This window comes from Corvus brachyrhynchos, unplaced genomic scaffold (genome assembly GCF_000691975.1).
Source record: "Corvus brachyrhynchos isolate BGI_N302 unplaced genomic scaffold, ASM69197v1 scaffold126, whole genome shotgun sequence".
NCBI classification, from domain to species: domain Eukaryota; kingdom Metazoa; phylum Chordata; class Aves; order Passeriformes; family Corvidae; genus Corvus; species Corvus brachyrhynchos.
The window spans coordinates 3281860-3300038 of record NW_008239283.1 but is presented as its reverse complement, the minus strand read 5'-3'; the positions used below and the strand labels follow the sequence as shown (position 1 = coordinate 3300038).

Below are 18179 nucleotides of genomic sequence, written 5' to 3'. Positions count from 1 at the left end.
CCTAGGGATGTGTTCCTTGTCAGATTTATTCAAAAAACCTTCTATTTGCTTTTTGTATAGCTTCTCATTAATCAGAAATATATAGGCAGTATTGATGTCCATTTTAAATAAATACATACTGCAGCAAAAATTCACCATGATTAACACTTTTTTTTTCCCTAAATTTTAGTGAAGCACCTATAAATGTTCAGATGTTTCTTGCTTGCTACAGCATGTCCCAGAGGAATTCAGGAGAAGCCTTTGCATTGATTTGCGGGGATTTGTGCAGGTCCATGTCAAGCATTTAACCTCAAACTACAGGTCAGTGATAGAAATGTAGGAATCTGAAAATACATATTCCCTGAAAGAAAGGAACAGAAACATAGAAGGAAGATACCCTGAACTACAGGGACATCAGCTACCCCATAAGGTAGTGGCTTGCAAGCACTTCCCTCTTATCTTTTGACTTGGGGACAGTGTATGTGCACTCTGATGTTTGAAGTAGGTTAGGTAGAATTTAACTTCTGGCTCAAGGGAGCCTTTAGTTTATTAAATATGGATGTTCTTTCAGGTAGAAGCATGGTTTCTCTCTGCAGCACATCACTTTCCTTGAACATATAAATTTGGGGAAGAAAGCTCGGCTCTTGTGGGCCTAAATCTTTTCTGTCTGGATCCACCTTCAAGAAATAGCAATAAAAACTGTCAGATTGTAACAATTGCAGGATTTTTAAGTGTGCAGTGGTGTGGTTATAGCTGCCTTCACATCTGTGGGTTTGTGTGCCTGGTCCTGAGGCTGGGCTCTGTGCGGCGCTGCCGGGGGATCTGCCTTTGCCTCACCTGTAATTACACGGAGAAAATCACGGATCTGCCTTTGCCTCACCTGTAATTACACGGAGAAAATCAGGGGAGTTAATGCTGCGTCTAAACGCGGTACTAACATCTGCGTAGCCTGGCAGCCAGACAGCTCCCACAAACAGGCCGTGCAACAGGCTGTCACGTACCCTGCCTTCTGCAGTATCTTGCTCTTCTAGGAAAATTCTTCCAGCTCCAGTTGCTAATCAGGCTGTGGGTGATCTCTCCGAGCTCTGAAGCTATGGGATCTATCACTCATCCATCAGCCCCCGTCCCGCTCTGCCTGCGAGCATCCGTTTCTGTCTGGAAGCTGCTGAGGAGGAATGAGACCTGCTGCTGAGCAGGCTGGGGGAGAGCCACAGTCTCATCCTAACAAAACAATCAGGTTATGGGCTGGTTTGCATTTCTATTCCTGCTCTTGCAGGAACATAAACTGGACTGTTTCTTGCTGTGACTGCGGGAAGCCTCAGGAGCAGTTTGCAGTTCTCTCTGCTTCCCAGCCTTTGGTGTAGCCTCATAGAATAGTCTTTCAAAAAACATAACTTTCAACTGCCTGACACTTCACAGTCTCTTCTATCTCTTGTCTATAGTGCTATCAATCAAATTGTTCTTGTCAGTTAACTGGTTTTAAATCTCATGTGGAAAAATTGTCAGTTCAAGATCATGCTATGGTAAGGACAGACGTGACTGCTCTTGCCGTGTTAATTCATTCTTGCTTAAGACATGAAAATAAACTGATAGAATATCAATTTGAAGCTCTTAGACCTTGAAATGATTTAAAATCTCCTAAAAGAAAGGCTGGGGCTGAGATTTGTCTCCGAGGCATCATTTTTAACTTAGCAGGAAGCTCTGATGGTCTTTTCTTTAAATTGCCTATTGTCCAGATACCTACAAAGAAAGTGCTTCTGTGGGACTGTTTGTGTTTAGTGACGGCGTTTATTTCATTTCATGTGACAGATGACTTGGCTTCTGGATCGAGTAATTACTTGCTCACATCCCGCCGGGGCAGGTTTCTGACCTGCTGGAGTGCCATGATTGGGTCTGGGAGCACCGGCTGGCTGGGCAGGGAAGCACGGTGGTGGCGGTGACAGGCTCCAGAGCCCCGTGTCCCCAGGCTGGGGTGGCTCCTGGCACACCTCTGTGGGGGCTTCGTTGGGTGTTTCAGTCAGATGAGAGGAGTGGGAGATGGCAGCTGCAGGCTTCACTGATGACAGAGCCACCCAATTAAGATTGAAACGTTTGAAAGCCTTTCCGGTCTGTTATGACCGATAGTCTGTAATTGGGGGGTGTCTTACCAGATTTCAGGTTCATAGATTTTCATAGATTTTTTAAAACTTTTTTTATTATCCTAAACTTTGATTGTGAGACACAGTGATGAGCTCCAGAGGATTGCTGGATGGAGCTGAATGAACTCTGCTTTGTTCTTCAGCATAGTAGTGCTTTTCATTCACTCACAAAGAAATGCCTGATTTCTGCTTGAGGTAATTTTTTTTTTAAAGATGGGAAAATCGAAGGATTGAATGCAACATTACATTGTGGCAATTTTATTTTAAGCAGATTTTTTTTTTTTTTGCAGTATTATCATACAGCAGCCAAACTAATGAATATATAATTTTCTTTCCTTTCTGCTTGTCATGCCCTGCTAACATGGACATCTACGAAGGCTCAGGTTGGTGTTGCAATCTGTCTTCATCTTGTTGTTCTCATCCAGTAAAAAGGGGCTTCGATGTTTTCTTCATCAATCAGCTTTTTTTTCCTCTTCCTCACTTTAAAACTGGATCCAACATTATTATAACAGGTTTATCCAGAGAGGTGCCACATTTGTTTGTTACCCCTGAAACTTCAGCTGCAGCAAAATGTGCTGTTTCAGAAACAAGGGATATTGATTTGTTTATATCTACTTAAATTTTCTGTGCTTGCCTAGCTTTGTGACAGGGAGGCAGCAGCACCTACAACTCCTGAAATCTGCGAAAATGCACTGAGACTCTCACTAATGAGTTTCTGCCTGGTTTTAAACCCCCATATTTGACAACATAGTAAGATGGCATTTGTTAGTATCTTACCTGGATTCAATATTTTCTTGATAGGGATGAAACTTAATTAAAGTGTAAAATAAAAAGCAGAGGCACAGGAACTGGCCGTTTGTGACTGTATTCTCAGCCCCCATTCCCACTTTAATGCTTCCATTTTTTTGTATAACTCTGAGGTTAAATTGTCTTGCCTGATTATTTCAGGTAGAAATAAATACCCAGTATGTGCAAGGTTATACTTTGTGCTATGTCCTGCTCCTCAGAGGTTGTAGTGACAGTGAAACCACGAGTAAAACCAGAAAGGCAGGTTTGGGGCCAGGAGCTGCATATTTTTTCCTTATTTAATCATGTTGAATGATGCCAACTTGTTTTTTTAATCTCTGAGAGAGAGCACTCATGCTTTACCATGTTACAACTTGGTGTTTCTAGTGCCTGCACCAATCTCACAGAAAATAAAACCACTTACCACTCGTAAATATGAATTAATAAACCTTACTGAGCAGCATGGTAGTTCTATCAGAGTAAGCTGTAATGACTGGGGTTCGACAGTCGCCTCAATTAACTTTTTAAACAAGGCATTTTCCACTCATTGCACTTAAGAATTTGAAATAAATCAGTGTCTGACTTTGAATATTTAGTTATCCATTAAAAGAAGGTAAGGAATTTACTAGAAGCATTTTGTAGAGACCAGCAAAAAAGTAGATGCAGTAAAAGCAGCTAAAGGCCATGGTGAGGGAAAGTGGAGCATCCAAGATGTCTTTATAGCAAGAAACACCCTGCTGCTTTCCTAATTTCTCCTCTTTTCCTCATTTTGCAGGCAGAATTTTACAGTGCTGCTTTTTTTGATGGATTCATCCTGAAATGTCTTTATCTGAACTTTCCAGGACCTGATTTTAAGCTGAGATATCATCCAGTTAGTGCAAGATATTGGGTATTTCCAGATTGAATCCCCCACTCCCTGAGGGCTCCCTTGCCACCCTCTAATAAATCACTCAGCTCTTCATCCTCAGTTGTATCATGTGTAAATTAGGATTAAAGTTGAGCAGTTTTGAGGATTGGGCTATAAATAGATTATCAAGAGCAGAGGAAACTTCAGAGGCTTGATAAGTGTTTTCACTCTTTTCAGAGAAAATAATTTTTCAGCAGTTTTTGAAGTAGCGGTGTAATGGTGAGGGGGTCTGTTTCTGTAGGGGCTTCCATACTGCCCACAGGGCAGGCCCTGGGAACTGGTGAAACTCTGTGTCTGTGCTGTTGCAATTACTGCCCTGGCTCTGTATTTAAAATAAAATGGATCCCATCCTTTTGCCAGATACAAAGTTTAGACAGTTTCAGGTTTTTTTGGTTCCACGCCAGTGAAGGCTTTTCAGACCCTTAGCAAAGCTCTAATTGATTTTCTTTTCTCCACACCACAAAGGAGGTAAGAAGCACAAACTCCTTTGATTTGGGTGTAAATGAAAACTAAAACTGCTGAATTTGCTTCACAAGTATTTGTGCAGGGATCTGCTACAGGCATACAAAATTCAGGAATTCCAATAATTTAGAAGTCTTACTACATAAAGATCTGCTCAAACTTTTGTCCTCTAAGTCATTTTCAGCAAATTTTTTTTTTTTAAGTTTTGGTGGCTATTTGCAGCATCCAAATACCTAAAGAAAAGTACTCATCAGTGAAGCTGCTGCTTTGCAAAATCTAAATTGCTTGAAAATTAACTGTTCAACCAGGTTTAATAGTGGTGAGCAGTTAGCATATTTCTGGCAATCATGATCAGTATATAAACTAGGATGAAATAAAATCAATTTTATTTTAAGGAGAACTATTTAATATTGAAATTTCAATGAGATAATTTCTGTGATGTAGTGTTTGTTAATCTGCAAGTACTTGTCCTTCAGTTATACAGTTAATTCAGTAAAGCTTTTAAGTGTGTGCTTAGATCTGCCAAATCAATCACGCACTTAAGTAATTAACAAAGCAAGTACTCCATTTTTAATTCCGTTCAAAAGAATTAAATAGAAGAAATTCATTCTTAGAAATTATCTGGTTTGGATTAAACAGAATGTGAAAGCACTATTGGAACATTACAAAAGTTATTCAGCTAATATATGGGCATCTTTCAACCAAAAAAAGAGATTTAGGTGAACAAGGTGGAGTCAACGTAGAAGTCAAATTTGTCGATTATTACAATGAATGGACATTTTTTGAGATGTATTTCCCACCATAGTTTGGGTCCATTCATGTCAGGCTGGTTGCAAGAGAGGTGCTGGCTGTGGCCTGCATGTCACCAGCTGGTGGCCATAAGCTCTAAGAGGAGGAGAGGTCCCTTTTGCATGGTGGCATCCCACTGCTGCCTCCTCTTGCAGCCTGGATATGCAGAGAACGTACAAGTGGTTATGCAGAAAGTATTAAAAGTGAGCAAATTGCTGTCCAGTCTCAATGGGAGTGGTTTTAACCTTTACCAGCAAGTCTCTTTGAAAAACAGAGCAAGTCAGCTGTCTTTCCTGTATGAAATCTTTTCTGCCTTTAGTGTTACTCATGGTGGTCTCCATAGTTTAAAAATGGGTTGTTATTTCTTCGGTTCTGGCTGTTTCAATGTATTAGGTCTAATGTAACCTTGATATAAGGGCAGCCATGTGAAATGAACCTATGTTAGCAATGAATTTAGCCCATTTGTATTAGAAATGAATAGCACAGAGGTAGTCCTCAGGGTCTCAGGCAACTGCTACAGTGATCAGTTTGGTTGTTCTAATATAATAAGCAGATATTGACTTAGTTGGAGTGAACACCAAGATTTACTGTCATGAAAGCTAAAATATCGACTGAGGGAAAACCAGAGTCAATATTTACCTTGAGGGACAATAAATCTTGATGTTCACTGAAATATGAAGTCACTATGATTTTCAGAAGCGCTGAACCTCATTCTAGTTTATTCTGCAGGTGCTCATCAGACAGGCCACCTGAAGGATAGGTATGAATTTCTTTTAATGAATCACATCAGCTGAGCAAGTGCATTTGTTTCTGTAAGTCCTTTGCAAGGTCACTATTATTCCTGACCTACATTTAAATAAGTAAGTTAGAGAACATTATAAATCCCGCCAAAGCTCTTTGGTGGTTAGATATTTGGATTTTTCATTAAAATGCAAGTATCAGCTATTAAAAGAGAAAATAAATAGATTAACGTTTATATATCTTGTTGAAGTAACTGTCCACATCAATATGCTTTAGCAGGGGCTCAGGGTTGGCTTTTGAGTGAATGGGAACTGGGTTCTTTTATGAGGGCAAGCTTTAGCAGTCTGTCTCTTAAAAAGTAGCTTTTGTCCTTCTTCCTTTTTATTTATTTAGAACTGTGCCTATTAACTTGATTTTGGGATGATTCATGTGTTAAAGACCTGTTCCAAGTTAATTCTGACTACAAAGAGTGATACAGTAATCCTGTGAAAGGCAGCAGCAAAACTCCCCTTGGCTTCAGTCAGGCATTGTTTCAGCCCTTGGTTCATTGAGCCCAAAACCCAGCACATAAATATGAATAAAAATTGAGGAAAGCAGTTAATTTGCTAAAATGCCAGAAGACTGTGTTTATTTCTTGAGGCAGTAAGGCATGACGCCAAACTGGTCACCCTGGGCACTGATCTCTGCAACTCCTCACAGGCCAAGTATCTGCAGTTTCCATCATCTTTCTCCCTGCTGAGCCATGCAGAACAAAGGGTTCCTGTGCCTATTACATGGAATTAATTTTATTTTTGTCCTTCAGGACGTAGATTGTGGTACTACAGCTCCATACATGTGTTGGGGACCTCAGTGTGAAGGGGTTTGTAAATGCACTGTCCATAGTGAGTTTGCATAATCTTGGGGAGGGGTGAGCATTAAGAAGGTTATTTTCAAAGGAACTGTTGTTTTTGTGCTTGGGGAGAGAAGTGGCATAGCTGGACAATGGACTTGTGTATCTGCAGCAGAGGTAGTGGATGGCAAACTTGATGTGGATCAGGAGACGTAGACTGTGTGTAATTGGAAGGTTGGATGTACTCTGTGTTAGAGCCAGGGATCCATGGGAGCACATCCCAACCCCCTCCAGGCTTGGGCACTTTGGGTCCCTGGGTTGGTGAGGAGTGAGGTGGTGAGAACACCACACCCCGTCCCAGTGTCTGTTCAGGGGCAGGACAGGGGTGTCCCCATGGACCCAGGAAGAGAGAAGTGAACCTAGGGTCCTCTGTTTTGTGGGACCCACAGAACAGCAACGCTTAGTCAAAATCCTTTGAAAATGCAAAATCAAGAGCACACCTCTTTGACCTCAGCTCCTAGCAAAAACAGGTACGGAAGGCTTTAAGGTTTGTTGTAGGTTTTTTTCCAAATTCAAAAAAAAAAAAAGAGGAATTGGAGCTGATTGAAAACAAATTATGGCAAGCCAGGAGAGAGAAATGGGAGGAAAACATAGTCCTGTGGAGGAAAGGATCACATGCCACATCACTGTGGTTTTTAAATGCAAAGATGGAGTTACAAATTGTATTCACAGCTTTGTGAACTCGTTCCCACGGAGTGCCAGCCATGGAAATCTTACATCTCCTTGAGACTTCCACCTAAAAGCTTAATGGCATGCACTGGTGCCTGTTGTAACTTGTTCTGCAGAAGTGTGTCCCTCCTGGTGATGCAGGTGGTTATTTACATCTCCCCAGTGTCCCAGAGGTGCTACCAGAGATGGCATTGCTCAGCACTGACACAGGGCAGAGGGAAGAACTTGTTCACAGGAACGATGTGCTGTGGTGTCAGCACAATCACTTAGGAAAACAGGTCATTTGTGACAGTTATAATTCGGTTTTTTGGTGGTGAGTGTAAGCTGGGGATCCTGACCAAAGAGGAAGTGCTGCACAGATCAGCAGCCAATCACTAGGGATCTGAGGTACCACAGGGAAATGCAGCCAGTGCTGTGTGTCCTCCCTCCTCCAGCACAAAGTGGGATGTCTGTCTGTCTTGTCTCTGTTGGAGGAGGAAGAGAGCTGATCGAACTGGTTTGACACAGACAGCAGGCTAGAAGTGCCTGTTAATGGCTTTGTTATTGTGATCCTTCCTGCTCTTGAATGGGCACATTTGAAGTATCACTTCACGTTATGTGTATTTGTGTCAGTGCCTGTGGGATTTCTGTTTTGGCTCACAGGATTCCTCAGATAGATTTTCACTCACATGGCATCCCATGCCTGCCCAACTCTGTCTGGTTTTCCTACAGTTACTGCAGCAGGTACTTGCCACAGGAGGTTTTGACCACTAAAACACATTTACAGTAAATGCCTGATGTTAAGCCTTTGCTGCTATCCACAGGTGGGCTTTGCTGGTTCGGAGAGGTCTGAGGTTTAACAGATGTTAAGGCAGAGCAGTCAGAGGTCACTGAGACAATGAGATGGGATTCCCAAGCTCTTGGCCTCATCCTGGCTTCGGGCAGCAGGGCAAGTGCTGAGAGGCTGGCAGTGCTGTGAACCTGCAGGATTCACAGTGGTATCCTCTAACCCTGAGGAAGAGTTATTTTATAGAGCAAGGAAAAGAATCTTAAATCCCCAAAGCTGCCGTTTGTGCTGGACTGCCCCAGCTGCCCCACTGTGCCTGTGGAGGGAGGGAGGCAGCACGGCACCATCGCCTCCCACCTGCTCCCAGCCTCAGCTTCCTCTCCAGAAGTCTAAACAGCAGGAGCAGGCCACCCAGCTCTTAATAAACTTATTTACTAAGTTTTGCCATCCTTGGCACTGCCCTGCGAGGCACCTCCTCCCTGGGTGGGCCCCTGGCAGCCAGTTTTGTCCAAGTTTGGCTCTTGGCTCTTGGCTCACTCCCTCTGTGATGAGGAAAAACTGATCATGCCTCAAGCACCTGTTTCCCTCACTAATTGTCTCCTGTGGGCAGCAGGGTGTTTTGTCAGGCAACGTAGGCAGCCTGTAGTGTTTCCTTCACCCTGTGGAGCAGGGAAACTAATAAATACTCCCTGTCTCTACATCCATCTCCTGGATGGATGTCTGTGGGACCACAAAGGCTTTGCAGTTCCTCAGGAGGGATTGCTGCTGTCCTCAGTGTGTGCAGGGATGTGGCTGAGGGAGTCAGTGACTCTCTTGAGGTGACAGGCTGGTGGGCAGGATGGTGGCTTCTGCTGTGTCCCAGCACCCTTGTATTACTGTATCCCGCAGCCATAGGGAGGAGAGGAGGTCCAATGGGCAGGAATTGTGCAGCAAGATTGATGTATTTTGTTATTGTACAAACTCTTTTATAGACTTTTTTCTTCATAGTCTAATCAGACAAAGGATCAGCCACCCCCTGGGTGGATTGGCTAGAAATCTTAAACATCCATTGTCAAAATATTTTTCTACTGTACCATAAACATAGTTCTACAAGGTCGCAGGTGTTCCTAGTTTGTAGAACTTCTGCTAATCTCTTCGTGAGAGAGAAAAGTATCCCATGGGCTTAGAAAGAAGCAAGAAAATTCTTGCTAGCAGCAGTATTGTATCCACACCCATGGGCACCCCGCTGGCTGGTGCTGAGCCCAGGCTTGGTGAGTGCTCTTCTCTGTGCTCCCATGCACACCAGTTAATGATAACGAGCCTGGCTGCTCAGCTAATTAGCAGTGCTTGTGGTGCTCCTTGCTCAGTGTGGGAAGCTTGGCTCTGTGTGCACTTTGTGCAATCCACAGACACCTGTATGTTCCTGAGTTAGGCCAAGTGCCAGTGCCTCGGGGCACAGTCCTCATAGAACCAGAGAGTGGTTTCAGCTCACATGGACCTTAAATATCATCTCGTTTCTGACCCCCCTATCATGGGCAGGGACACCTTCTGCTAGTTCAGGTTGCTCAAAGTCACATCCAGGTTTGTAATTTGTGCTTAATAATATGCAGGGAAAATGGTGCTAATGGTATGGCTGCCTTTGCCCGCTTCGTTCCCCTCCCTTTCCCCTCCTCTGTGTGAAACGTGATGCTCGTACTAGTTCATACTGTCCTTGCCCTCACCAGTTCAGACGTTGATTTCCCTCTTTCCTGTCTTTTCACCTTTACATATTTTCCACTTTTCAGCATCTGTTATTCTTCCTTCTCTACTAAACCTATGCACTATGTATAGGCAGACCCACAGTTAAAATTAGTTTCTGACATTTTCTGTTCCTGAGGAGTTATCCTTTGCAAGTTGTCTTCTTTCCATTTGAAATGAAGGTGATTTTCTGATGGGACACCAATTTTGTTTTCAGACTGGAATCTCAATTTTCTTGTCTTCCCACCTCCAAAATGTTACAAAGAAGTTTTCTTTATTCTTGTGGCCACAACATGTCTAGTCATAATCTGCTATTTTTAAATGAAGCGATAAATTATTAAACATGTGGCTGAATCTTTCTGGGGGGTTGTTGGGAGGAAGGCTATTGGTTTATAGTTATTCTAATGGTGAGAATGAAATGGCTCCAAAGCAGCAAGGCTGAGGACATTTTGGTGCGTGGAAGAAGAAATTTTAAGTGCACTGTATTTTTCCAGGGCAGCACATTTTGCTTCATGCAAAGCAACAGAGAATACTGTATCTTCAAATCAGCTTCTGCAGACAAACCAGATTCAAAATAAATAACTTTTATTCATCACTGTAATAGAACTGTTGATGCATTCATTTATTTAAACCTAGAAATCTGCTGAAGTGCTATATCTCAGTGTGCTGCTTTTAACAGCCTGAGTATCTGGCACCTTTTATCAAGCTTTTGGCTGTATTTTACTCTCTATGTAGATACCATAGTTCAGGTGAATACACTGTCGTGTTTGATTAGGAGATATGTTAGAGATAAGTCACCTGCAGGCAAAAAAGCGTTTACCGTTTTTGTGTATAAAAATGAAATTTGTAGGATGCATGAAATTTCATTATTTTATGGTAAATGGCTTATAAGAATGTGTTAGAAGCAAAGGTAAATGAGTGCTGATTTTAAGTTTGTACTTTCTGAAGCACAAAAGCATGTGGTACATATGGTCCTGGTGAATGACACGTGATAGATTATACTGAGAGCAGGCAGAGCAAATGAAATTGTAATGGAGTTCCTCTTCTGGCTGCAGGAAATAGCTGTTGTTTATCCTGCTTCCTAAGATGCTGCATGCATGCTGCTGTTCATTATATACTTAAAAATCCCTTGGCAAGTCAATAATGAATAAATGAACTTAAAGCCATTACAACAGCCTTAGCATGAGGAGTGTAAGCCAGGATATTTTTCAGTGAGCCTTTTTGTGGGTTTGGCTGAGGCGTTTCTGCAGACATGCTAACCTGGACAGTTCAACTGAAGAGTTTGGTTCTTTCTCCTGGCAGGTGCATGAAGCAGTCCCATGCTACAGCGAGTGCAATCAGTATTCCTGGGAAGTAGAACCATGGTCTCCATGCAAAATCAACAGCGAGCAAAATTCCCTCCACTGTGGAGAAGGAATACAAACGAGGAAAGTCAGGTGCGTGAAGACAAAAAGAGCTGATATGTTCTTGCATAAAGCTTCAGTATCTGGCCATCTGACAGTGAGTGTGTTGCTGAGTCCAGTGTATTTCAAACTAAAAGAAATGTGTTTATGTGCCATGGTTTACAGGAAAAGCATTTCAGAGATGCAGCCTTGGTTTTTCAGGAGCACGGCATGATGTTTAAATTAGTATTCTTCAACCTAAATGCCATGTATACATAAAGCTCCCTGAGGTGCAAAGCCTCCATATTTTGATTTGCTAACATTTTCCCCAAGTAATAGCACTGCATGCACCACAGTGGTGTTCATTATTACTGAATATTCATTCCTCAGGCACAGGGAAATGCTGAGTTATTTCCAAACGTTCAGATGTTACTAGCAGGAGCACTAAGATTTGTTCTTGCTGGTTGTCATTTTCTGTTTGCTCCTTTGTCAGCCGATCAAAGTTAAAACCCCTCTGTATGAAGTAACAAAAGCACGTTATGCACATAGCTGATTTCCATTTGCATTACCATGTTAATTCTACTTTTAGACCAGCCATGCTGCTTGTAGCTATTGTCATGTCTGTGTCCTGAACAGGCTTGAGAAAACTTGTTGATATCCATCTTGTCTGTGATACTCTAATTAAAATATGTGTTTTCTGTGTAGGTGTGTGAGCACTGCTGAGGACCATGGCATGGAGACTGTGCCCAGCACCCTGTGTAATCAGGCTGAAGTCCCAGAGACAGTGCAGAAGTGTAGCTTGTACTGTCCCAGTGAGTGTGCAGTGTCTGACTGGGGACAGTGGAGCCCGTGTCCACAGGTAGGCTCTCCTGCCTGTGTCCCTGGCAGTGTTCCTCACTCATCAGTCTTCACCTGTCCTTCAACTGCTTCATGGCCTAGTTATTTTCTAGGAAAGTAAATTATTTTCTGAGGGATGTCAGGCTTAATGGATCCTGCCAGCATGGTTGAATCTGGAGATATTTATGTCTCTACAGAGACTGAGCTGTAGGAAGTTGGTTAGTGAAACACATAGTTATTACTGTGACAGTTGATTCAACACATCCTTCCCCTTGGTCTGCTGTGGGAGAGGGCCCACACAAGCAGAGTGGGTGAAGGGACAGTATTCCAGCCTCAGTAAGGGCTGTCTGCCTTAGGAAATGTTTGCAGGGGAGACCTCTGTCAGTGGTGCATAACTGCCATGACAACCTGCTGGTAAACCCTGGGGGTGACACTCCTCTGGACAGGTCTCAGTCCTGAGGGAATGACAGCTCTCCTCTCCCAACACACACTATTTCTGTCCAGTGTCTCCTCCTCCTCAAAACCTCAGGGGAAGATTTGAGGCAACAGCAGCAGAAGGGTATGACAGCAAGGTGCCTGAACAATTTGTCATGTCATAAAATACTCAAAACTTTGTGAATTATGCAGGGATTCAAGCCACTGCGAAGTGCTCTGTTTTCCAAAGTGTACAAGATGGAAAGAAGTTGCAAATTCTGTATTAGGAAAAGCCTTTGGCCTCAAACCGCATGATTTCAGATCTATTGTTTCTCCCTGATCACTGTTGAAATAGGTGCCATATTTAATCTCGGAGGGGTTTTTTAACAGACTTGCTTGATGTATTTGAGTGACAAACATATATTCATTGCCCCCATGTTAACAGGGCCATTACCAAAAGTTGAGTGGCTATTGGACAGGTATTTATACTAGTGCTGATACAGGTAATTTCCTTCCATAATATTTTGTGTAGCGTATCAATATACTCGGTAAGAACGTGTCAAATAAAATCTTGTGTTTCATTTCCTGTGTTCACCTCCTCCTGAGCAGCTTGGCTTTGATGAAGTATAACATTCTTGCAACCCATACAAATGCTTGGATACCTTTCAGAGTCCCACTGTGGTTGGGCTGTTTCTTTGCCATTGACTTTTTCAGACATAGATTTTCTTCATTTTCACACACAGTGGAATAATGCAGAGATCCTTGAGGCCATTGGGGGTTTCTCAGGGGCCTTGATGGCAGTCAGTTGGTTATGAAGGACTTCTTGAAGCTTTAAGCACTCTCATATCCTTAAGACACACAGACTTTTTGCCTGAAGGCTTCTTTTTTTGACAAGGGTGAAGCCTCCGTAGCCCACAGAAGCAGGAAAGGGAAGCCCAGAGCTCGTGGGCTGCCCTCCATCAGGCAGCACATCTCTTGGCAGGGGCAGGGCCACATGCCACAGTCCCTGTGTCTCCTTGTACATCCCTTTGCCATGGTGGATGTTAATTCATAAATGTGAGGGCATCTGCATGCCAATGCAATTAACTGAACAATATGTTTCCACAAGCTGTTCTGCAGTGCTTTGTTGTGAAACTGAGATGAGTGTGTGCCGATGGAGCATGTGTTTCAATAGTTCTGTCCAGATACCAGGCAATAAACAGCTTGAAGTTTTATGGGCAGATAAAACCTTCCCTTTGATGAGTTTACAGCTACTCAGGCTGTTTGTGCTGGGTTTTGAGAGAGAACCACACAACACAGTCCCTCCCAGGCTGCACGTGCTCCACATCTCCAAGGCAAGTACTGGGCTTGCTATCAGTGCAGAATGACTCTGCTGGGCCACTGGTGTGTCATCGGTGCATGTGGGCAGGGATTGAGGGAATCGTGGTGGCTGGGAGTGAGGCCATCACCAGGGTGATTAATGAACCTTCCACCTCCTGAGTCACCACTAGGAAAGGTGCTCACTTAAGACAGCTACAAATAGGTGGACTCCAAATTTCAAAAAATTTGAAAGATCACATCATATTGCAATGAAAAAGCAAAACTGTGCATCCTGGCTGCTCTTTTTCAAGCACATTTACATTTCATACCACAATAGTTTGCGCTCGCATGAGGCAGTTGCCAAAGACCATTCCAGGAAATCTTCCTGTAGGTCTGGTCATGTTTGTCTTGCTGGAGATAAAGAGGATTTATGAAACTTGACAAATTCTAGTTTGTAAGAAATGAACAATCACAATTTCCGCCTCATCTCTGCCTGAGGAGCTCTTTGATTTGAAATATTTACCTAAGTTTTTGGTCAGGTGAGAATTCTTTCCCAGTCACTTTGGTGTTCTGCTCATGTTTTACAGTGTTGATAATAAATTCATCCTGATAGCAGAATAACTAACTCTTATCAGCTGAATATAAAAAGGCCTTTTAGATTATCCGTTGTACCTTTTGTCAATATGTCATTGTACTCTGGATATTTTCGAGGGTATTACTTGGTTTTATCTTGTAGCAATATTCTTCCCATGTGAATTTTCCACTTTCAGGATGGTAAATGATCTTGAATCGTGTTGAAATCAATGAGTCATAAAGGTGGCGACTGCTTTGTCAATGGAAAGTATTTTCTTCAATACTGTTTTTCTTCTAAAACACTGTATTTGTTCTACCTTTTTTGGCTGCATTTCCCTTTTGCTTTTAAACACTTTTGTGGTCTTTTATAATTTCAGATGCTCCCACAATTCTTTTATGTGTGTTTTTCAACTGAATTACTTACTTGCATCTTGATTATGGTACTATTTAACACAGCTACACAAAGGTAAATTTTAATATTTCATCTAATGGTCAGAAATGAAGCTGTCAGATATATAATGCCTCAAGGTTGCTTTGAGGTTTTGTCTCCATACTGGATTCAAGAAAAGCATAGTTACTGATTTAAATCTTCCCTATTATTCTCACTTTTTCTATTGTGAGAAGGAAATTCAAAATTGTTTTCCCTGTGGTTGAGGGCTATTTTTTGGCTTATAATGTTTTGTTCTTTGTCACTAAGTAAGATCCACGTAACTTAAATATCAAGCCTTTAAAGCCATTTAAATAACAGTTTGAAGCTTGCTAATTTAAAAAAAAAAACAGAAAAAAACCAACAAAAACCCACAAGGAAATTAGGTTGACTTGCATTTTTCTTCAGAGATTTCATGTTTGTTCCAGGGACAATAGCCTGTTCAGTCAGACATCATCACTTGATTGCTCAAAGACCCAGCTAAACGATCTGGGAACTGAAATCCCGTCATCTCTGTTACATATTCAGTGATGGAATAACACACACTTCCTGCGGCGTCTCGACTTTGTATTCATCTGACTTGGAAATGTAATTAATTGACTTCAATTGAATTCATCAAAGCATTCTTAAAAAGAGTTAATATGCGAGTGGTGCTACAAGTCCCTGAAATAATTACCTCAAATCTATTTCGTTAGCTCTCTGGCGGTGGACGGCTGTCGCAGCCCCCGTTGTGGATTGGAGTGGCCCCCTCGCTTGCCTCAGCTGTTGGCATTTCTAGCAGCAAATTCCAAGGGGTCTGAAATTAGTTAATTATAGGAGGTTGCGTGTGTAGTGAGTGAGAACAGCTGTCTCCATTCCAGCAAGCATTTTCCTCATGGATCAATGGTGATGTGCCGCACTCAGGACTTGCGACAATTGAGTTATTATTCCCTGGAATCTGCGGGGGGAGAGTGATACTGCCACAACTGACCGGATTAAAAGTGTCACCCAGTGATACAGTGAGCTCTCAGGTTTGCAGTGACTTTCTTTGTCAATACAAGTTGGAGTTGTTACAGTTTGGAAATGCCAACTGGAAGAGAATTTGTGGACTCCTGTAGACGCTGGGAGTCACTGTGTGGATTACCAAAGCCTTCGTCACAGCTGGTACCTGAACACAGAATGGGCAAGGTTGGAAGGGACCCCTGGAGGTCATCTACTCCTTTCTTTTCAAGCAGGATTCCCCAGAGCACATTCCTCAGAATTGTGTCCTCAGACAGCTTTTGGATACCTCCAGAGAAAACTCCCCAACCTCTCTGGGTTTGGCACGTAAGTTTGGCCGAGGACCTGCAGTGGGAAGGCTGGACTGAAGAGTGAGGCTTGCACAGAGTTGTCTTTCTAGCCCAAGAGATAATTTATTCAGATCAAGCATGAGAATTATGCTGGTTGAGGCTTTTTGGAACTTTTTTTGGCACTGCTCCTTAGGCATAGCTGTGACTTGGACTTTTTTGTATAGCTTTGTCAAAAAAAGTTGGTAACTGCTGTATTTTTTATATTTGTTGTTTTATTTTTATTAATCTTTGTTAACAATCGCTTTTTTAAAAGTAATGTTTCTGTGTGGAGGCAGGCAAGGTTTCAGAACCTGGATGCATCTGAAAAAGAAGATTTATGCAAATGCATTTTCATTTCAAAAGACTGCTTGTGTTATTGTAAATGGCTTGTTAAATTGTTACAAAACATCCACACTGGTGTGAACAATATAACGGTTCATTGCTCTCTTAAAAATAGTCAAATACGGTTGCTGCCTTTGTATTTACCTTATTTTGAGGTTGTATGTTTCCTTATGAATAGCCAGTTAAAAATAATGCAGCCAGCTATTTAATGTAGGATGCATTATAAAAGCTGCTTGATAAATTGAACAGCTTAAAGGGCCCTGTAATGGGTTACAGCTTCTGTGCTGTACAATTATGATGCATATGAAAGTCTGGATCAATGGACAGCTCTTAAATTCCATCACAAAGAGGGTCTAATAGCATATAATAATGTGTGATATGTTAACAGCACTTACGCTGGAACTTAGTTTCATAACCTTGCAGCTTTATTTTATTTAATAGCCTTCTCTTCTAGAACAAACTTTCTGTGCTTTGTCAGTCGTGTGATTGTCCGAAGCAAAGGCTGGGTGCATCCTTTGTGTATGTTTTTGTCCCTCACTTTTTATGTTAGCTTTAAATAGTGACAAGTGGTCATGGTGAAAAAATAGCTTTGGCTAAAAGAAATATTTAAAAAATGCAGTAGTCAATAGTGCCAGGAATTCCCCCATAGAATCAAGATGATGGCTGTTATAATTTTTTAAATTTGAGAAAACTTTGATTTATTCCTGCCTTAACATTTTATGGACTTCTCATTGCTTCAGAATGTTTTGTTTCTGTCATGGTTTATATAATCTGGCCTATAGATCCATGGCTCTCGCTCAACTTTTTCATACTTGATGGAAAAAAATAATGGAAATGGTGAGATTTAATATGATAAAGTAGGCTGGGACAGTGCAGTTATACCCACAAGGAAACCGACTGTGTCTGTGTATGACATCCTACTGCTGTAGGTTATTAATGTGCCACCTGAGCTGGCACCCCATTATTATTTTCATCCAGAAATTAATTCTGTTCCTATCAGCAGTTCCAAAGGATGCATATGCCAGAATTACACCCTCCATTGCCTACAGTTATCAACAAAGAATCTGAACAAACAACCTATTCTGTAAAACTTAATAGCCAAACTGATCTGCACCTGATCTTGAAGGTACATAGAGTTCCTCAGGCCTCTGACCTTCTACCTCCGTGCACCACTGCTGCCTCCATTTCTTAGGACTTGTTTCCTCTCCTATTATTTATGGCCACAGTGGGCACCCATAATCATTGTCCTCCTTGGATCCATAAATCTTTATTTGTAGTCGGGGTGGTGTCAGAAGTGGATTTCAGTTTCCCAGAATAGGGAACATTTGCTGTTACGCCCATTTCTATCCCATGGTTACATTCCAAATTCTCCCAACTATGGAAACCAGTTAAGGGATTTATAACCACAGGCATAAAAATAAGTTTCATGAGCATAAAGAGATGATCTCAGAAATACAAGTCCAACTCCCACTCCTGAACACATCTGTTGTAGGCACCTGCCTTTCCTTATGCTTCCACTGTGGAAATGTTGGCTGATGCTGAGCACAAACCAGTTGCAATAGCCTTACAGGAGGTAATGGCTGGCTTAATGTAAAAAACAATTTTAAAAGCTTCATCTGTCATCAGTGAAAGCACTAGTTACTAATAGAGCAGTAGGAAGTAGAATAATGTCTTTGGAAGTATAGCATCCACTCAGTGGGAAGAGAGGAGCTGTAAATGAAGATACTCAGTAAAGCATTGCTGAATCACAGTGGGC

The 18179-nt window shown here is 42.0% G+C and overlaps 1 protein-coding gene across 1 annotated transcript in view; it reads left to right on the top strand.

Moving 5' to 3' along the window:
- Positions 1-18179, top strand: part of THSD7B (thrombospondin type 1 domain containing 7B) — a 253080-nt gene that overhangs the window by 208594 nt on the left and 26307 nt on the right. The window contains exons 18-19 of the mRNA XM_017740110.1: positions 11145-11278; positions 11930-12083. Of these exons, the coding sequence (XP_017595599.1) occupies positions 11145-11278; positions 11930-12083 (288 nt within the window). The remainder of the gene's footprint in view (positions 1-11144; positions 11279-11929; positions 12084-18179) is intronic.